The following is a 21808-nucleotide window of genomic DNA, read 5'->3' on the forward strand; positions in this document are numbered from 1 at the left end:
GATTAGCCCTGGCTGTACTGTAGGCGTGTGCATCTCCTGACCTAAAGGCGGTGTTGCGGGCCTTCAGGAGGAGACGAACATCCCGGTTCATCCAATGCCCAGACCTCTACATTGGAGAGACCAAACAGCCACTTCACAAGCGCATGGCACAACATAGAAAAGCCACCTCCACAGGACAAGACTCAGCAGTCCATCTGCATCTAAAGGATAAAGGACACTCTTTCGAGGATGCCAATGTTCACATTTTGGACAGAGAGGACAGATGGTTTGAAAGAGGAGTGAAAGAAGCCATCTATGTCCACTGTGAGCGACCATCTTTGAACAGAGGCAGTGGTTTACGACACCAACTGTCTGCCATCTATAATCCAGTTTTGAGTTCCCTCCCCAGACGCCTTAACGCCCACTCACATCCTGGGCCATCTGACCTCAGGAAATCACATGATAAGGTGGGGTCAGGTTTCACAATGAGCTCATCCGAAACCCTGGGTGATTGGGACCCACACCCGCTTTCACACCTTGGCTCAGGTGATTAGAGGATCATCAGGGGGTCCTTTTGTCCCTCTTTGGGGGGATACTCCCACTGGGTTTAGATCTGGGACTCTCTGCCATTTGACCTTAGAACTGAAGAAGCTTCTCGGATGAGAGGTGAAACGTCTTCAAGCAACTTAAAGAAGTCCAGACGCTTTTCTTTGCAAGCTCCTTTGACTACGATGACCTGGATGACTGAGAACCTTCACAAACATACTCCCTGTTGCATAGATTCAACAAGGTGCTGAAAATATTAGTCAGAGATTATGGTCCATATTTGAGTACAAAATTCAGTACAGTGAACTCATTGCAATGTTCAAGAAACAAGTTTGACATGATTTGTACTTTGTGACATGGCATGTTACCTTGCTACAGGCAACCATCAGAAGATGGGTACACTGTGGTAATAAAGTGGTGGCCAACAACAGTATTCAGGTAGGCTGTGTAGTTTAAATAATGAGCTATTACACCACTACCACCAATCTTAACTACTTGTACAAGACACGGTGGATCGATGCGTTCATCTCTGTCCATCCATCCATTCACGTTAGTTATGCCAAATTCTGACCTTATGTCTGAAGATACATCTTCCAATTTTCTTCTGTTTTGATGGACCCATGTGAATTGAGAGATTAGAGGATGCTGTAGATGTTAACGGTGCTGGAGTGGTTTAAATCATAAATATACAACAGACTCCAATTTGTAATAACAAACACACACCCATTAGTTCAACTGTTCAACCATAATCTGGATGACCTCTAATTTCCTGTTTCTTAATAGTAGTATTTCCTCTGTTTCAAAGTTTGATATGTTGTGTATTCAAAGATGTTCTTCTGCATACCTTGGATCTAAAAGCTGGTTGCCCTCCTATCCTCTGACTTCAACAAGGCATTTTCTCTGCAGCTCATTTTGTGCCCATTCATATGCTTGGTTTGAAACTGAGCATGTAATCTTAACTATGCCTACATGCCTAAACACACTGAGTTGCTGCCACATGATTCGCTAATGATATAACTGTGTTAGCGAGCAGTTGAACAGGTGTGCCTAATGAAATGACTGTATATGTTTAATTATACATTTTAGGTTTTCCCATGCATGCAATGATTTTAGCAATGGTAAACTAAGTGAATACAGCCTTCAACTACATGCTCATCTCCAAGTTCAGAGTAGTGATACATCCACTTCAGCTGCATTTGGCTACTGGCAACATGAAGCACAGTATACCTAAAAATGCATTTACCCTATTGTACTGCATTATGTTGTGATTTGGAGTGTAATAGCAACTTCCCTTTCATATAGATGAACAGTTTGGGATTATTAAGACATCCATTAGACCAAATTTAACCTTGCTAGTTTTTTAAAGCCATAACAACAGAAAAATGTTTAGAAAAAAATGTTAAGAAAGCAGTTCTGCAATTCCCCAGCTGAATCTAAGTGGTCGTTACACACACACACACGAAACCCTGCCTTTTAAGTTAATTTAGCATTCATTATCATAAAACTGAAATGAAAAGTTAAACAAAACAAACAAACAAACAAACAAACAAACAAAAAAACAGAAAAAAAGCAAAGCAGAAACCAAATACAGATAAGTACAACTGCAGTCTAGACACCGGCCACATCAATGAAGAAAATGGATCTAAATGTATGTTTCTGCAATTTTCTTTAATGGTTCTCTGTTGAGAAAAAACAAACAAGATAAACTCCTGCTCAGCTCAATACTGTCTGAAACTCTATCCATTTTCATAACAGTTACACCAACAGATCTCTTTGCAATTCCCATCACTAATGCAGTTACCCATCTATGGCTTTCATTACACAGTCCATTAGGGGGTGTTATTGTGACAATCTCCACTATTATGACAATTACACAGAAGTGCTACATTTAGAGCTCCAAGTGATCCACCTAAAACATCATCATGAATACTAATAATTAGTTCAGTTTGTGGCATATTTATTTCTTTTTTACATTCATCCGTAATCCCAATCAAAATTGTAAACTCAACTCGACTTCCTGTAAATAACGGACGTACAAACTTACTTTGCACACAAAAATCACATTCTTTTATTAACTTCTCTGCCATCTAAAATAGAGCATCTTAAAAATTAAACAGTTAAATATGAGCCCTCCGAGTTAATAGTGCAGATATGATAAGGAGGGCAAGTTCTGACACCTGAAGACAAATATGGATTCCCTTGTGTGTGTGCGTGCGTGGGTGCGTGGGTGTGTGTGTGCTTGAATGAGTCGCCCTCAGGTCCTGAAGAGCACAGCAGCAGTCACAGCTGTTAGAGCCACAGCTACCACAGGCCCCCAGATCATCCACGGTTTCTGGAATAAGTGGCAACACAGAAATAGAAAGTTGAGCAACAGCGAATAAACATGCACCCATTTTGGATCACCAAAGCTTTGACAGAGGGAGCTTGCCACTGAGATCAAGGCAGTGCACAAATACAAACAGCGCTTGCAGATAAAGATAAGCATTATCAAAAACCAACTGTGAGAAACAGTTGTTAAGCATTAGCCATCCAGACAGGACAAACAGATGTCAGATGTTGGAGCTGTATGATTAGAGAGGTTAGATTTCTGAAGAATTTTTTTTTTTTTCTGGGGGATTTTCCCCTGAGGAAGGCATTCTCGGGAATGAGGAAAACCTGATTAAATCATGCAATGGTCTAAGAGACACTGATGAGGATGAAAAGATGTAGGCCAACTTGACAGGAGTAATGTGTACCTTGCTACCACAATGCGCCGAAGCACCAATACAGCAAAGCCAGGATAAGGCCGATGACTATGGCTTGAACAGGCAGCAATAGGGATGTCTACAGAAGGGAAGGGATATTATAGTAATCAACTGCAATGGGACATACTTTGGTTGGTTTATTATTAGATCCCTCAGTCAGTTCTCTACGCCTGTAACTGGTATTTATACAAATCTCAGTCACACACGGCTGTCAGTGTGTCATTGTTAGTTCACACATACAGATACAAAGGAGCTGGACCTTTATGGCCTCATAAATCCATAGTTGTGTGTGCGGGGGTGTGTTGTGTTTAGTACAGAGTTGCCATCCTACATATCAGTGTTACTATAGACGACCATGTTTATTTCCTGTTGTACAGCATAGTTTGTTGAGTTTTTTTCCACCTTTTTGTATTTGCTGAAGATGTTTTAAGCTGTCAGGTATGCCTGATACAGTTGCATGGTGCTCTCACCTTAGCTTAGCTACCAAATAGCAGCCGTCTGGCACAGCTTTTTGTATCCATATGTGTGAATGGCCCATAAAAGCAACACTAATAGACACTGGATGACTAGAGGGGTGCATATGTGCTAAAATAAAAAAAAGATAATAATTGTGAATCTTACAATAAGATTCATCTTTTATATCTGGAGATGCTGCGCAAACAGATGCTGAACAAAAGGGAAACATTGGAAATGAAGCCCATGCCCCCCAAAACAGAAACTGCTAAAGAAGTTATTGCCTCTGAAAATAAAAGTGCAAATGATTGTTTCCACACTCAATAGATTATTTTTTAAACCAGTTATATATCATTAGACACAATGCCATTCATATATTAGGGTAAAATGCCTTCCTGTTTTTGCTGTGCATTTGATAGATCAGTACTCACCTTTGTCCCTTTTCCTTGCAGGTCCTCCATGTTGGCTCTGCATGCCTCGAGTTCATCTGTAACCAATTGTTTTTCCTGCTCAACCTTCTCGTATTTTTCCTTGAGGTCTGACAGCTCCGTCCTAGCCTCCTCGTACTGCACGAAGCAAATTAAACACTTAATTCAAATATACACTCTCATCAGTTCAGGGTCAATTTAAAGTTTTTAGTTTGATGGTATTGTGTAATGCTTTTGAGGAACAGTTTCTGTTTACTGCCATTTACAAGATAAACCAGTCTTTCCTGCAGTGCTTAACTGCTGAATTTTCTATACATTAGCTAATTAGGGGGAGGTGCAGTTTATCCCATATAAGGGACAACATTGTTCCCTCCTTCCCCCCCTCATTCATGCATTGGGTCAGAGATAACCCAACTATGCTTTCTACTACTTAGCACTGCCACACCTTATTAACTGACAGCAGCCAGTGATCCCCACACAAACCGAGAGTAGGTAGTGCCCCTGGACAGCATGCAGCAACCTGTGAAATATCTGGGTGGGATCTTTTTTTTTTGTTGTTGTTTTTTGGGAAGAAGCGTCGGCTTTCTTTGTGATGTCAGTAAGAGTCATAGATTTACTGACACAAGTGTCTAAAAGGCTTTAGAGAAAGTCATTAAGGCTCCGTGATGGCTTTACCATTCAACTGTGGTGGATGCGACTTTGTTCTGACCTGGATGACGCCAACATCGTCTCAAAATAGAAAGCTCCAAATTCTCAGCAATGATCACTCAGAGACACTTTTAGTCATGGGAGAATGTGAGTTTTCTAAAATAGTGCAGTTATCCTCATCATCCCATCATCAGGTGTTCAGCGCAATCTTAGATGATGAGAAGAAATACAATAAAGTACCTTGAGTAGACGACTTTGAGAGCAGCTGCCCGTCTCATACAGCTGTAAATGTCCTGAATGGCAACAATTTGCAGTACATTTTTTGTAAATTGGTTGTTAACAGCAAATTTCTTTAAATTACGTTACATGAGATTAAATAAAATGAACGCATTAAAAGGTTTCTTCAAGACACTTCAGTCTCAATTTGCTCAAAGTTATTTTAGCTCCACGTTGATTTTACTGTCCTGCATTAATAATTTGAGTAAAAGCCACAGATTCTTGTAACTCTGTTGAATATTGCTACTGTTAATAATGCCAAAAACAAATCAAGTGATTTTAATTTGCTCACTTTAAATCACACAAAACTGAGGATCATATCAGAGCACCAATTATACATACATGCGCTTGAGTCTTGATTTTTAGTCAAATAGCAGTTTGACCATGAAACCGAAGCAACAACATAAAAAGTTTTGACTAATGTGTTATCATAGCCAGGATGTGTTCATATTTAAACTTAAAACACTGAAAAAAATGGGAGAACTGGGAATTTTCCAGAAATTATGACCTTACATTACCTAAAAAAGCTAAATGTAAATCTAAAATGTAATAAGTAATATTTTTAAAGTTATATTACACTATGCTGATGATACTTTGTCCTTGTATTTCTAATTCTCCTAGGCTTTGTGGTGACTTGCTATTCAATGTAATAAGAGTGTAATTTGACTTTCTTTCAAAAACTTTCAAAACCTCCCCTTTCCCACAGTGTCCCAGAGTAATTTCATAAATACTGCAACAGCTTGTCAGCATTGGCCCTCTAAAGCAGCACGGTCAGCAGCACACTGGCAGCAGCTGCAGTCTTCCAGTAGCCTCTAAACTGGATCAGTTCTGCCACAGATATACATTCAGAACCACTAACATATAGCTAGAAAAACTAAAATGCAAAAATTCAAGTGAAAACTAAACAGGACTGAAGTCCAAATCAACTTTGGACAGCATTAATGAGTAAAACACGTGTGGTTATAAGGCCTGTCAGTTGCAGGACTGTATTAAAAGCCATCCAGGTCAGAGAGGGTTCACTTTTCACATTTGAGATAGAAGTATTCATCTGCATGACACCCACTAAGATACTGGACCCCTAAGGTTGATGTCTCAACTTTTGAGGGGCGTACCTCTTTTTGCAGAGCCTTGCTGCGGCTGTCTGCCTCATCCAGTTGAGTTTGCAGTGTGGTGCTATCCTGCTGGTGCTGGAGCTGCAGGGCCACCATCCTCTTCTCCATCTCCTGCTTGGTCTGCTCAAGGGATCCACAGCTATTTTTCAGCTCAGTGTTCTGGGCACGCAAACTACCAGAAGCAAAACAAAACTGAGTTCAATATGTAAAAGATGAGAGCAAAAAATTATGTGGTATCATGTAAATCAAAACACGTGGGTGCTGATTAAAACAGATGAGACAGAGGGAGCACAAAGGTGGGGGTAAAGAGCTCCAAGTAATGTAGATCAGTACACCGACCTGGCAAGGTCCTTCTCCAGCTGCTGCCGTTTCTGCAGCTCTGCCTCTTTCTCAGTGCGCAGTGCTGCACATTCACTCTGCAGGTTGCTTTTCTCTTTCTGGTGAGTCTTCAGGAGTTCCTCATTCTCAGCCCTGAGGGAAGCACATTCACTCTGCAGACTGCTTTTTTCCTTCTGCTGCTTATTCACGATATCCTGTTTCTCAGATCGAAGAACAGAACATTCTTTCTGAAGGCCATTACACTCCACCTGCATGGACTGAAGCTCACTGGCTGTAAACAAAAACAAGGTTTATGTAACAATGCTGTTTTTGAGCAGATTGTATGTCCGTCATTTGCCTACAGATAAAGCAAAAAACATGTTTTTAGTTATATTTTGAATCACCAGTGTACAAGTATGAGAAGTCTGCTTGTTAGAAACAAAATACACAGAGAGCAAGTTGGCCAAGGAATGGTAATATTGTTTGATTTATTAATACTATAAAAATACACAGTTCATTTCCACGTAAGAATTATTTTCAGTGCAAATGCTCCATTTCATGCATTTATAACTACCAGGGGCACCATGTAGTACCTTGTATTTCTGCAGTTTTCTGCCACTGCTTGCTCTGCTGCTGAAGGTCACGCTGCAGGTTGTCAATCTCACGCTCGTACTTGTTGGCCGTTTGACGCCATTTGTCCAGATCGTTGGAGACAGTTGCCAGGTTAGACTGGACAGCAGCAACGTCACGGTCCCGCTCGGCAGCTGCTGCCTCCAGGGCACGTTTCAGCGACTTCACTTCATCACGTGCGCTTTGTAGCTCATCGCGTGAGCTGGAGGAGACGTCTATCTGCTCTCTGAGAACGGCCATCTCATCATGGAGCTGCCGCAGCTGGCCTGTCCAAACCGGAGTCAGTGTTTGAATTAGAGACAGTGTAATTTTTAAAAAGATTTATATAATGCATATGCTTCTAATCCACAGACAGGTGTACCTTCAAGAAGTTTTATCTGTTTGGCAGAATCATCAGCTTGTTTTTTCTTCTCCTTTCTCTCTTCCTCCAGGATACCTACACAGCATTTAATTGTACCGGTCATGTCATTTATTTGGTTTTGGGTGCATGCACACATGTGTTAATGCAATAGAAAATGGAGTAGATTGTGTTATTTAACATCGGAGATGGGGCGTGTCACCTTGTAGCGCCATGCATTTATGTTTCTCTGTGTTAGCTAGATCCTTGGCCTCTCGAAGTTCATCAGTCAAGCGCTGAATGGTTTTTTCAGAGTCACCAGAGGAGCCCATGTTTGCCTTGGCCAGATCATCTAATGAAGAAAAAAAATCTTGATCCCAGTTAGAAGAGCCATGAGCTTAACATGGACAGCATCCATACATTTGCCATAAAACTACAAAAATAATGAAAAGTTTGACAGTTTTACTTTTACTACAGTCCCAAATATTTAACCAGGACTGACATAATAGATGATTTCCCAAGATATTCAAAATGGGCCTATTACGTAAAATAATTGCTAACCCAGAAATAGAAACAAGTGTCTTATCTACACTTTTCATTCCAAATTATCCATTACCCCAGCCACATACAAGTCTGTAGCGATTCTACATTACTCATTAATAGTAACTAAACAATGCACAAAGGGAATAGGCTTGCCAGCGTTGTCAAGGGTCTGTTGTGTTTCCTGGAGGTGGAAACAGGCTCCACAAATACTTGCAAATGCCTAGTGAATATCTCGAGCCCCTAATCTACCACAGCTAGGAAAAGAGATGACCTCATCCCAGAATGAACATTTGGCAGGGGACAGGTCAAGCATGTGCACCATAAATGGAGATGCACCAGAACCTGAACTGCCCTGAAATCCAATATTTATTGTGAAAACTGTGTCAACATCCATCAAACATGGCTACATAATCACACGAAAATCCACATGATTGTAAAAATGTTAAGTGTCCCTAAAATGAAGCGGTGTGAAACAAAGGCTGAGAGCTGGTGACACCCTCTGACTCAAGCACATGACCACCCCGCTGTGTGCCAGACAAAGCATGGGAGGACAGTGCTCTGCCCAGTATGTGATAGTGTGTTCCTTCATGTGCGAGTGAGTGGGCTCCCTGTGAGTATGCAGTCTGTATTCACTTTGTGTGAAAGATGAATGCCCTACAAAGACAGCACAGGGAATAAAGGGTATTTCAAATGAGGGTGCAACATGTTATCTTTAGCGAGATTAGTTATTACGGCAAAAATGTCTTAGTGTCACAGAATGACACCTGACACCATAGTAATGGAATTAGTCTGCGTGTAAAAATACCTCGCAGACTAGTTGGGAATATTGAGCATCACACTGCCTCAAGTGACGACAGGAAAGAAAAAAAAATGTAGGAGAAAGTCTTTTTTTAGCTCCGGTGCTGAAGGCTAGACCCATCGTGGCCCATCTTTGCCTGCTGTCTGTTTCCTTCTCATTGAATGTGACAGCATTCTTTAACTGAATTGGGGGGTTAGCACCACTTGCACTGAAAGTCTACAGTATTCCCTTTAAAATTGCTGATCATAAAGGGGGATCATTTTACAGCTAAAACATATTCTTTATGCAGCTGAATCTCAAATATCTTCATCTCTCTGAATTACTGAGATACACTATTGTTGTGAGGACATTGTTTGCTTTGTGCTCCCTATATATTGTGCAGTGAAGCATTACAAATTCATTCATCATGCAAAATTGATTCAGTCACCAACATGCTTGCACTTCTTCCTTATGAATGTCCCCGTCGATTTTCATATTCGCTATGTTGCACCATCATTGCGTTGTCCTCTGCATTCTATTCTTATTAGTCACCCTAAATGTCATAGCTAACACACATCAGTCAGCTGACGTGCCCTCTGTGCAAAGAGACTCCATCTTCTAATAAGCTGTTGACACAGGAGACATTAGCCTCTAAAACAAGGCCATCTACAGCACCGTAAGCTCTAAAGCCATCCAGCTGTCCTTACAGGGCCAGGCACTCATTTTAAGTGTGACTCAGGGTTTTCCACCCCCCTTTCCACACTCAGTTAGCGAGATGTGCTGTGTCAGGTAGGAGCCATTAGAGGAGCAAAACAATGCAAAGTCATTCACTTCAAATCAGTGGTGTCTATATTTACCTTTAATCACAGATACGTTATTCAAGGGATCACTCAGCTCTTTCTCATCCATTTTCTTATCTATAACAACATAACAAAACAAAAAAAACAAGACATATCACATGCACAGATAAAGAAAGAAAGCTTTAAATGAAATTAATATTGCTTAAAAAGACCCCAAACAGACCTGACAAAGGGTTTTGTTCTTGTTGTCACTTTTAGATTTTAGATGTTTTTAAATGTAAACACAAAAATGTGTGTTTATCTTTGAACACACAAATACTTCTGGAAGAGACAGGTGCAGAGAGCTGCTGAGGAAGAAGGAATTTAGGAGTAGGTTACAGTAAACTAATTAATGAAGGGGTTAAGGATAAAACTTAACAGGAAAATATTACCTTAGATGATCCAGGAGCTGCGGTAATCAGTGTGTCGAGCCTACAGCAGTCCCTGACATGAAGAACTCTTCTCCAACTATGAGCTTTTTTTCAGATGCGAAACGGACCAGTCCAAACTTGAGGGGGGTGGACAGTGATGACAGACACTTTGTACCAGACCTTCCTGCTATTGGTGGGCTGAAGCCAGTGATAGGGAAAAAATAAACAGGGTATAGTAAACAGTAAAGTAGCTTAAATATGATCCTAATGCTACACTAGAGACAAGTCAGATGAGCATCCTTAAAAATGTGATCCCCCCCTCTTTTGTGGCTCAAGTCCTCAGCCCCTCCACACTGGGTCATGTATCCGAGTAGGGCATCTCGGAAGCTGCAGCTGCATACTGACACAGAGAGGTTTTGTTCAGGGGGCTGAGCTGCTCTCTGGCTGGTTGGTACTGATGTAAAAACCTACAGGATGGCAGTGAATAGGGACTGCCAGCGTAGGAGTGCATTTCTTGCATGTGTTGCATCCACTTCCTCTCTTGTTTTGTCCTGTATTTCACTGGGTTTTCACTTTATACCAATTATTGGCTTTTAGGGTTAGATATGCACCCGACTCTAAAGGTGTAACTTTAGATGTATAATCTTTAGGGATAATTTATGTATCTTGCGGTGATTTCTTATTTTATTGGACTGTGTGTTAGCCTCTTCTTAAAATTATGGTGACAGAGGTAAAAACAATCAAAACAATCCCAAGAAAGAAATAGGAGGGGCTACAGTGGGAGGTATAAGAGGGTGAAGGGTGTTTGTTTTTCTCCGTTATGAAGACCTTAATTGACTAAACTTTCACACATCAGCTCATCTTCGTCTCAGAGGCTGTACAAGGCTTGTTCCACTAATAACATAATGCAACAGGTTTCTAAGATCAATGCAAGCTTAATGTTTTACTGAGAATTAGTTAGCAAATGCAACACCAGCTTAATTCATTTATGTAGGAAAAGGTGTGTGAGTATTAAGTGCTAAGAGGAAACTGTCATACTACAAGTGAAAAACTATTTACACCTTACAGAATATACTGAACATTAACACTGACTACCTGTATTTGTTTTTTTAAGCAGTGCGAATAATTAGTATGCTGCTACCTTCTTCCAGCTCTGCAACAGCAATACATTGCCAAAACAATAGCTATATAAGAGTTTTACTTTTATGATAGGGGGTTATTGTTGAACTAGATTGACTTGCCTTTACCTTCCAGCATTGTGCTCATGCTGGATTTTCACATGCAAAATTTAAAAATTTTAAAAATTCACATGCAAAATTTTTAAATTTTGCAAGCATGAGCACAATGCTGGAAGGTAAAGGCAAGTCAATCTAGTTCAACTGCTGATTGCAGGCTTCAAGAACCAAACTGTGTCAAACTGGCTGATTTTGTCCATGTAGTTGCACTTTGGGCTAGTGAACTGTTAAAAAAACTCAGGTGAAGTACTTACTCAAATGTGATTATATCTCGATACTGCTGAATATATTTTGCCATAAAGTCAACAGCATTGGCTCCACATGAGCGACTTGGCTACTTTTTACAGATGACATGCCCTAATTTATTAATATAGCACTTTAAAAACAACACATGGCTGACCAAAGTGCTGTCCAGCAGAAATGCAAAAAGTAAAATAGGAATAATAAATACAATAAATAAATAACAATAAAATAACAGTGTCAGTTACCCACTGAGTTGAGGGGGACATAGGGCTTCAGCAGATTGGACAAATATACAGATAAAACATTGTACAAACTACTGGTTCATTTCTACCACTCCATGAGTCATTTACCATCCACCATGCTTTCAGATGCATTTCAGATGCAGGATCTGAACAATAATGTATCCTAAATAAAATTTAGGGACACTTATTCCCTCTGAGTTTTCAAAATCATAACCTGGTGGCTTCTTACCATTATACTGGTCTATTTTATCTGACCAGACCAGATTTAAAAGTATGTTAAAAGTAAACACTTACGCAATCTCCTAATTGCCTCTACTTTTAAAGACTCTTGAAAATGTGGTTGAGCAGCTCTTGAAGGCAATGGACAGCAAGAATGTGATAAACTCCAATCTGGCCATATTGCCCTCGGTTTACTGGAGCTGAATGCAGTATTTGAGACATTTCTGTTGCTACTGCTGAGCAGGTCTGTGTTAAGCTTTCAGTATGACACGCAGGAATAAATCTTCCAAGTCCCATGCATTCTTTTAAGATGTTTACTTAACCAAAAAAAGAACACTATAAATCAAGTAAATGGCTCTCATTCATCAATTCATCTCCATTTTGCACCAGTTAAAAATAAATTGTGTGGCTTCACAGACCCAACTCCTTTGTCTGCTCTACAGTGCTGATGCACTACCTACATGTAGGCCAGTAACTGGAGAAAAAGGAGCATTTCCACTACTTTCTCAGAGACATGTCAGCTTAATGTCACATAAACTTTTTTAACATTATAAACACTAAATATTACTATCTGGAACTCGGCTATTATAGTTCTCTTCTCCTCATACTTAGAAACTAGGCTGGCCTGTTGAACAGAGCCACTTTCCATAGTTGTACTTCCTCAGTTGCCCTCATGGCAACCCACAGGTTAACCAGCTCAGTACTAACAAATGAGCCAAAAGAATCTGCTAGAAATGTTGGCATTATCTTAGATCAATGTCTCAACTTCAACCAGCATGTCAAACATTGAGTTCAGACTTGCGCTGTAAAGATTAGAAATGCTTTCATAGTTTTATCCAGTGGGCTTCAGTTTTCAGGAAGAAAATACCTTGTTGATGTCAGAGGAAGATACCCAGTTGGTCTCAGCTGACGGGAAAGCAACAGTAAGTCTAATAAACACTCACTGGAATCAAGGTATGTAGAAGAGGATCTGTGAATGTAAGATGTCAAATCTTGAAGCAAATGGGTTACAGCAGCAGAAGACCACACCGGGTGCCACTCCTGTCAGCTATGAACAAGAAACTAAGGATACAATTTGCACATAGCCACCACTGCCTGGTCTGATGAGTCTCAACTTCTGGAGCAACATTTGTACGGTAGGTATTTCATTTTTAAAAAAAGCAACAAGGTAATGTAATAATGCCATGTATCAATGGTTCAGGCTGTTGGTGGTGTACTGGTGTGGGGGATATTTTTGGCACACTGTGGGACCTTAGTAGCATTATGCATCATTTAAACGGCTTAGTTTACCTGAGTATTGTTTCATCCCTTTATGACCACACTGTACCTATCTTCTTATAGCTACTTCCACCAACAACAAATTTCTCAGATCAACTCAAACTTGTTTCTTGACCATGACAAAGAGTTCACTGTATCTAAACTCACCAGAACTCAAGCCAATGGAGCACCTTTGAGATAGGGTGTAAAAGGAGATTCATGTTATGGATGTGCAGTAACGGTGTGATGCTATCATATAAATATGGTCCAAAATCTCTGAGGAATTTTTAAGAACATTGAGGGTTTTCTGAAGACAAAAGGAAGTCCAACCCAGGACTAACAAGGTGTACCTAGTAATGGCTGTGAGTGTACTTTGTAATGTTTAAGCCGCTATTGTTTGTACATTTTTTGAAGCAACTTTTAATTCTGCTTACTACAAAAATTATAATTAGGCAAGTTATTATTATTACTATTGTTATTAACATTACTATTATTTCAGAAAAATGTATTAAAATTTTTTACAGTCAAATAGCGAATAAACAGGAACCTCTCTTGTTTATCTATCACTTATTTGGTACAGTATATGAGCCGACTGATTCTGGCCCGCTAGCATCATGTTTGACACCCCTGCTTTAGATGTAACTAATCTCCTTTAGTAGGGGTCTCAACTTACATATAAGCTATATACTCTGAGCAGTTAACTTTATGTCACCACATGAACCACTTGCTGATGCTTTTTAATGCAGATAGCTCGGTTATTTAGATAGCATTACAAACAGCTATCATTTATGCCCGTTTCCTTAAAATTGAGGCATTAAATGTGGCTAAAAACCCTTTAAACTGCTACAACTTACCAACACAACCACTCCACCATGTAGGAACGTTTAACCACTTTTAGTAGTTTTAATTTACTAAGTAAGTTAGTTTTAATGGTTAACCTAGCATTAGCTAATCAATAACGTTTGCCGCTAATTGGAGGTGTAACCTACCCCGTGTTAGCGTCAGCTGCCTTTGACTCCTCCTACATAGGCACAGTGTTTCAACAAGCAGCACGGAACCAGTGGAAGCACTTTTGTGAATAATAATTGAGGTGGGTGTTACCTCGGAGAGTCGTAGCTGTTACGTGTCTGTGGAGTTTAGTCATAGGAGTGAACCAGAAGAGATGCTTAGATAACTTAGTTGTGCTATTACAACAGCAGAGAGAGGAAGAAGGAGGGGGGATGACTGCTAAGTTTTTCCTTAGCTAGCCCGAGCTACTACTACATGTACGACAGTTTTTTCTCTAAGTTACCTCATTTGCTGCTGCTGATCTGCTGTGTTTTGCTTCTTCCCGATGACTTCCTTTATCTCAGCCTGGATTTGGAGTGAAAGGTTTTGGCTTCCTGAAAATGTCACTTGGGCGGACTTGGAGCATCCACCACCTGGCGTGGAGTACCCCAGACTCTGGGACATGCTGTATGCCTTCCCTCTGGCTGCCGTAGTTTACTTTCTGAGACTGCTGTTTGAAAGGTAAAATAGATTTGTGTGTGTCTGTGTAGCGCTAGTTTGTTCTGCACCGGTGTGATTGGGCTTCGAGAACTTTTACTTACAAAGAAGAGATTACACCAAACTGCACCATACAAATGTTGCTACACGAACTTTAATATATGAGTCATTCTCTCTGGAGACTAACAACTCTCTGTGGACCTACTATGTTACCAAAAATCCTGTCACGTGTCTTTTCTTGTGACAGATAATTATAGACCATCTCTTTTTTACAAGAATGTGTAAGAATGCAAGAATTGTTATTGGCTTATGTGGCAGTTTTATATTTTACAGTGTTTGCATTCTTGTGAAGTGATGACACTGCTGATGAGAAACAGAAACAAGTTGGGTTTTTTTTTTTTTTTTTTTTTTTTTTGGAGGGAGGGGGATGCAGGTCATACATTCCTTCTGATTTGCTCACTAGCTCTTTCACTTCCTGTTTTCCTGTTTGAATAAAATGTCTAGCAATGCACATTATTCTGTACCAATATTATGCCAATAAGCAGTGGTTCTCTTCTTCAGTAGCTCTGTGATTCTGAGTCACTACTTCCAGTCCTGATCCAGGCAGTCAAAACGATATACGAGATACGCCTTTCCCACCAAATCAGTCCTGGTACTGGTGCCTAATCTAGATCTGGTTTAGTGCTTTTGCATGACAAAGCTGAAAAGGTGGAGCTGGTATGGCACCTTAATATTATTTATACCTTCAATCTCATTCATAGACTGTATGTAAAAGATGAAGGTACACACACTGAGGCTACTTGTTGCTTTGTGAAGCATTGTTTTGACACTTTAGTTTGAGAATTTTCGTGCGGTGCACTCCGATGAACTTTGGCCGTTTTTCGAAGCACTCATGCACTGGCGTCACTTTTCAGTCCTGGAAGCTACAGTTTATGGCCCCAATTACATTCGAGCCAGTCAGAGAAGCCTTACATGAGTCACCCTCCTTGACAAACGGGATTTTCAAACTGAGCAAAAGAAACCTGATTTGCCGGCTAACTCTTGACTCTTTCAAGTAACGTTTCCAATGAGATAATCCAGCTAATTTAAGAATCTGTGCAGGTAAGGAAGTGTTTACGTAGAAGGTGTATTAAAATTACTCCTCTGGCTTTAGATGCATGCTCTTGAATGAGAGAATTACGTTTAAGGGAATGGCATCGCGCGTTATGTGATTTTTAAACAAGGTTTTCCTCTGTCCAAACCTCACGACTGCACTAAAAGTCATGTTTTTCAGCTTAGTTTTGGTTCATGGAAACAGTCTGAAATTGTGCATTCAGGGACAGCCCTGTCTACTCTGTACTGCTATTCATTCAGAGTTTTTTTTTTTTTCCTTCTTTTTTCCGTGTTGTGAAAACTCTTCCAAATATGTTGGGTGTTGATAGGCTGATGTGTGATGAATTTAATAAACATCGGTCGAGTCAACCAGATGATCGCGTGACACAAATTAGAATTTTGATAGGCAGAGTATCCTTCCCATATTCTGCGTCCCATACTCTCACGTGACAAACTTTGTTTAGGCTAGGTGCAACATTCCTCAGGATCCCTTTATTCCAGCATTTCCTTGTGTCTCCCCCTATAGCGTCTGTTCCTCTTAAACAAACAAACCTATGCAAGACGTAACTCTGTGGGCAAACTGTGAAAGCTCCACAGTTCATGTAAATGGTGGAATCTCTTAGCAAATGTTTGATAACCCTCTGTTTTTTTTCTTGGAGGCACTAAACAACTCTCTCTAACTCTCTCCCTGTGTGAATTTCTCTCCTAATACTATACACTTCTGCTTCCCCACCCTCTTCTTTTTGCCCTCTCTGTCTGTGTGTATGCAGGCTAGTGGCCAAGCCCTGTGCCCACATACTTCAGATTCAGGCGGGAGTGCCTCGGCAAGCTCAGCCCAATGCTATCCTGGAGAGGCTGTATCAGTCCAAAGCGGTACATAAAGCCTGTGTTTGTTCTGTACTCTATTACATGTCCCTGTACACACTGCAGCAGCAACATGATGTTATTGCACTGGAACACACCACCACAGTCATAATGATATGTTCAGTCAATACCTCTTGTCATGTGACAGGCATACCTATTGGTTTTGTGGTTTTACAAGGAGTGGAGAGTTATTTTATGTTTGTCCTCTTTAGAGTCCAGATGAAAAGCAACTGGAGGGACTCTCCAAGCAGCTGGACTGGGATGTACGGAAAATACAGAGATGGTTTCGCGTCCGTCGGAACCAGGACAGGCCCAGCACACAGAAAAAGTTCTGTGAGAGCATGTACGTATGTTTCTACAGGGGTTTCTGCTTTGTAATGTACAAACAGTTAAGGGGATTTAACAGCTCTGGTCCATGCACGTGCATATAAGCAGCTGTCATATAAATTGTTTTGAAATGCTGCACAGGCATCCACGGTCCCCAGAGAATTAATCCAATGTGCCTGTCAGCATCTGCTTGATGACTTAGCTTAATACTTTGCAGGCAGTAGTTGTTCACAAGAATTTTCTAGATGGGTTGCCATAATATTTAGTAAGAATATCTCTTGGAATGTATTTTAACCATCTTGGTGATCACTTTTCATACACTCATCAAGTAAAAATGTAAATAGGCCAAGTACTTTGGTTTTGAAACCTTACAGATGCCAGTCTAAGTGCTACTTAGTAAATGTTAAAATGATCACTGGGCGTGTGCTTATGTATGTAAGTGCCTCTGGTGTATGCTAAATTCGTCTTTCTATTCTTCTCTTTCCTTTCAGGTGGCGTTTCACTTTTTACCTGGCGATTTTTATTTATGGCATCAACCATCTGTGGTCGGTAAGTTTAAAATGTACTTTTTGCTCTCTGCAATACTATTACGGTTCACGGAAGCGGTTCGTATCGTTGGCTTGTAATAGGTGAACATGCATCAGTATAATGCGTGCTTTTGTAATCTGTTTCCTACAGACATCGTGGATGTGGGATACCAGAGAGTGTTGGCAGAACTACCCTTTTCAGGTTAATATTTTTTCTGCCTACGCATTATATTTGATTACTTTTATTATGAGGAGACTCTGTTCACCACCATAATGTTAACAGGTCAGTTGGTATTGCTACATATTTATCAAAGGTGTGTTTCTGTCACTCTCTCCCAAAGCCACTGAGTCCTGAACAGCACAGCTACTATCTTGTAGAGCTGGCTTTTTATTGGTCTCTGATGTTTTCCCAGTTCATAGACATTAAAAGAAAGGTGAGTCAGCAACAACCAGCCTAACTAACTATTATACTGCTTTTCAATAGCCTCAATAAATGACATTGCCTTTTGTATCACAGCCAAACACAACTTTTTTTTTTTCTTTTTTTTCTTAAGGGAAGTTTGTAGGATTGTTTCTTGATTATGTGCTCTGGCTAAAAGGACAATAAAGTATACATTCAAAAATAAGTGGATCACATGGAAATTGGCTTTTTTTTTTTTTTTTCATGTGTTTGGGCAGGCCAGCATTTGATCTTGTTTTAAACTGTGTCTACAGATGTAAACGCTTGAACACAACCACAAAGAAAATTACAGCCTATTTCAAATCTGCCTGCAACATTTCAGGGAGCTTCATTTTTCTTCCTGACTGTGGGCCGTTCCATAACCCTCTATTTCTTCTTTCTAAAACTACCCATTTGATGCATTTGTGTGCTGAGGATCCTTTTGCCCTTTAAAAGGGTACCTTCCAGGTCCACCTCAGCTCGTGGGCATTTCCATTTTCTTTAAGCACAATATGATGCAGAATTTAAAGAGCAATTAATAACTGCAAAGCTGTAATAGTATAATACTTCCAATGCCACGCTTTAGATTTGGGATAAGCTTCATATGCTAAAAGCTGTTTTTACTCTGTGCCACTTGTAAAGGATTTTCCTTACAGGTGATTATTTTATGCCAAACGATTTGGAGCTCTTTAAAAAATCCTTTGTCAGACTTGAAGGAATCCAGCCTTTGTAATGAAAACTTTTTAAGAACACTTTTTAGATCATGGCATGGTAAGACCGCACACTAAAAGTGAATAATTAAAGAACACAAGATCCCAGATGTCAAAGGTTTAAATAAGAGATTCCTCCTGTTACCACCTAAGCAGGTTCTAATCACCAAATCTGGAACATGTGTTCCCACTTTATGGATTTAAAGTGGTAAATGTAGTTGTGTGACTTACTGGTAAATTTTGAAACTGGCTGCAAGGTTGAGAATGTTTGGACATGTGCAGGATAGGGATACCAGTTATATTAGACAAAGGATATTAAAAATGGAGCTCCCAGGGAATAGAAAAGGGGAGCGATCACAGAGAAGGCTTATGGATGTAGAGGAGGAGAGGGTTGGTGTGACAGGCAGTACAAAGGAAAGGGCAAGATGGGAAAGGATGAGAGATGATCCACTGTGGTGATGGACAGAAGAAGAAATAATTGGATTAGGCATGGCATGGTGCCTCAAAGCAATATGGTTCTGGGCTTGGACCTTGCTAGCCAGCTAGGGCCTCTATGTGTGGAGTTTGCAGGCACAGAGAATACATGCATGGGTTTACAATACTGTATGCACATGAGTTTCCTTCCACTGTCCAAAGACATGCTTGGTTGGATGAATAGCTGGAGTGTGTTAAATAGATGAATGGTTTATTTAATTTGTTTTTGTTCAAAATAAAGTACAAAAATAAGCTACATCAGTGAGGTTGGTATCAGACAAACAGAAATTTGTGACAGTCTAAATAAATGTTTTAAGCCTGATAGGGAGTAGGCAGAAGTTTAACATCTTACTTTATAGACTCTGCATACATTCTCATTAGCTACAGATGTGTGCACATAACACTAAAAATGGGCAACAGTAATGCCTACATGAGCAGAGTGAGAACTCAACAGAAAAGCTAAACAACTTGAATATCGAACTAATTCATCCTCGGATTCACATAGCGTTGTGCTTTTACACCATCGTGTGAACTCATGTTTCACCTTTGATGCTCTGCAGTGTTTAAAAGCAGGCCAAATGTTGGCTTTTTGAGCCATCAGTTTCATCAAAACTTCAGGTTCAAATACACATGACTGTTCAAATACATGTAACTCTACACCCTACCCTACCATTCCAGTATTTTCACTTTGCATGCTAAACGGCATTCTTGCGTCCATAAGTTCAAGTTATTATGCTATTTTTTTAATTTATTTTTTATTTAATGTGCCAGTAACATGAACATCTTATCTACCTCATTACCGTTCTTCCTCTGTCTCATCTACATTTGCTTTTTTGATGGCAGGATTTCATGATTATGCTTGTCCACCATCTGGCTACCATACTTCTCATCACTTTCTCCTATGGCAACAACATGATAAGAGCTGGCAGCATGGTCATGTGTGTGCATGATGCATCTGACATCTTCCTCGAGGTAAAGTAAATCTTTCTGATTTTTAGATGTTAGACAAGATCCTGGTAAAGAGGGCTCTTGGTTTAACTCAGCAAGGCTGCCCATGTACGTATCCAACATGTATGTAAACACAGCTGGGAACACAGAAGCAGTGATGTGATGTGAGATACTTGTACTACCAGTTTTACAGAAACAACATATTGACATTACAGTAACAGTGTGTCACTGGTGTATATTACAACAGTGGGTTTTATTCTTGTTGTTGTTGTTGTTATTATTATTATTATTATTATTATTATTATTATTATTATTATTAATCCCTAATGTATTATATATTCCTAAGGCAGCCAAGATGGCAAACTATGCCAAGTACCAGAGGCTATGTGATGGCCTCTTTGTCTTGTTCAGCATAAGCTTTTTCATCTGTCGACTTGTCATCTTTCCCTTCTGGTGAGGAAAAACAAGAGCTTTCATCCTTATATTTATTGTCAAACTCTTGTTATCTTCTCACCTGTTTATTACTATTTTCTTAATTGTTATATACAGATACATCTGCTAAAACTCTGCATGTTTTTGTTGTAGGATTATTCACAGTGTTCTGGTTGAGAGCTGGGAGATTGCCGGGCCTTATCGGGCCTGGTGGATGTTGAATGGGTTGCTGCTGGTCCTGCAGTGCCTTCACATCATCTGGTTCTACCTCATCATGGGCATTGCCATCAAAGCCATTTTCAGGGGAAAGGTTAGTTTTGGGATCTGTTGTGGAAATTGATTTTCACATTTAACCAAGGCAGTTGGATTTCCCTCCCCTCTTGTTTCCTGTCACATTTTGTCATTTTCAGTATATGATACGAAGGCTAAACTGTGCTATTGTTTGTAATACAGCCACATTTCATCTAGCACCAAGATCCCTCAGTACCTCTATCATGCAAATCAAATAACATCAGCAATGATGTGACCATGGTAAACATTACTTGCTTAACATCAGCTTAATTTCACTAGGGTACTTATAGTCTCACATTGGAGCTAGCATGGGGTTCAGTTTTTAAGCCATGATTCATAACTAGTAGTTAAACTAATACTGTTTTTACAGGTGGTGAAAGACAATCGCAGTGACGTAGAGAGCAGCTCAGAAGAGGAGATTTGTAGCAGTACAGACCCAAGCCGGAACCAAACCCTCAAGGGCAGCAGTCGCACCAGTAACCTTAATGGAGAAGCTCATGACCACTGAGTACCAAAGAGGGGATATTTTATTTCCAGTGTGGCCTTCATTCACCAACGTGCCTGTGAAAACCCACCGTGTCACTGTGACCTTCGGAGAAGAACTGTTGCCCACTCAGAAAAATGTTCTTTTCAAACAGAGGGAGGACCTGGACAGAGGAACTCCAGTGTGGCATACAGACTTTTATAGTGTGAAGTTTACATCTGCTGTTTGCTTACAGGAGTGGACAGCAACGTGTGTTTGCGTGTGTGTGTGTTCTTAAAGTTACACTAAACAGCACCAAATGGATGACTGCTCACACGACTACTGCTGCAACTGTACATGTGAATAATTTCATTTTTGAAACTTGGTAAAATGTTTGACTAATGAAAGAAGAAATCACGTCATTTGCCTTACTGACTTACGCTTTAGAATACAATTTCAAATGCCAAAGATGTCCTGATTCAAAAAACCCAAAGATTTCGTAATAAAACATTTGCATCAAACCCAGTGGTGATTTTCTTTCATTCTATATAATGTAAT

General features: G+C 40.1%; 2 protein-coding genes across 12 annotated transcripts; one reads left to right on the plus strand and one right to left on the minus strand.

Moving 5' to 3' along the window:
• Nucleotides 1-2174: 2174 nt before the first annotated feature.
• On the minus strand, nucleotides 2175-14364 carry slmapb (sarcolemma associated protein b). Of its 10 annotated transcripts, none has more exons than XM_039604469.1 (13): nucleotides 14188-14220; nucleotides 12810-12911; nucleotides 10024-10200; nucleotides 9816-9936; nucleotides 9650-9709; nucleotides 7695-7841; nucleotides 7496-7570; nucleotides 7098-7400; nucleotides 6526-6796; nucleotides 6187-6358; nucleotides 4154-4288; nucleotides 3261-3348; nucleotides 2175-2857 (listed from the first exon to the last, which is right to left on the minus strand). In XM_039604469.1, exons 5-12 carry the CDS (start codon nucleotides 9699-9701, stop codon nucleotides 3265-3267), a joined length of 1239 nt encoding a protein of 412 aa, XP_039460403.1. In that variant the 5' UTR covers nucleotides 9702-9709; nucleotides 9816-9936; nucleotides 10024-10200; nucleotides 12810-12911; nucleotides 14188-14220; the 3' UTR covers nucleotides 2175-2857; nucleotides 3261-3264. The 10 variants fall into 10 exon arrangements, with proteins under 10 accessions (XP_039460403.1, XP_039460402.1, XP_039460404.1 ...); XM_039604468.1 differs by lacking the exon at nucleotides 14188-14220 and adding an exon at nucleotides 14053-14181; XM_039604470.1 differs by lacking the exons at nucleotides 12810-12911; nucleotides 14188-14220 and adding an exon at nucleotides 14300-14364.
• LOC116324792 (ceramide synthase 5-like) lies at nucleotides 14217-21771 on the plus strand. 2 transcript variants are annotated; one of them, XM_031745537.2, is made up of 11 exons: nucleotides 14217-14288; nucleotides 14551-14707; nucleotides 16546-16648; nucleotides 16852-16982; nucleotides 17458-17515; nucleotides 17645-17695; nucleotides 17835-17927; nucleotides 19960-20088; nucleotides 20411-20517; nucleotides 20650-20806; nucleotides 21158-21771. In XM_031745537.2, the coding sequence occupies exons 2-11, from the start codon at nucleotides 14649-14651 to the stop codon at nucleotides 21293-21295; spliced, it is 1026 nt and encodes a 341-aa protein (XP_031601397.1). In that variant the 5' UTR covers nucleotides 14217-14288; nucleotides 14551-14648; the 3' UTR covers nucleotides 21296-21771. The 2 variants fall into 2 exon arrangements, with proteins under 2 accessions (XP_031601397.1, XP_031601396.1); XM_031745536.2 differs by lacking the exon at nucleotides 14217-14288 and having other exon boundaries at nucleotides 14501-14707.
• The last annotated feature ends 37 nt before the right edge of the window (nucleotides 21772-21808 follow it).

Source organism: Oreochromis aureus, linkage group 20, assembly GCF_013358895.1.
Source record: "Oreochromis aureus strain Israel breed Guangdong linkage group 20, ZZ_aureus, whole genome shotgun sequence".
Lineage (NCBI taxonomy): Eukaryota > Metazoa > Chordata > Actinopteri > Cichliformes > Cichlidae > Oreochromis > Oreochromis aureus.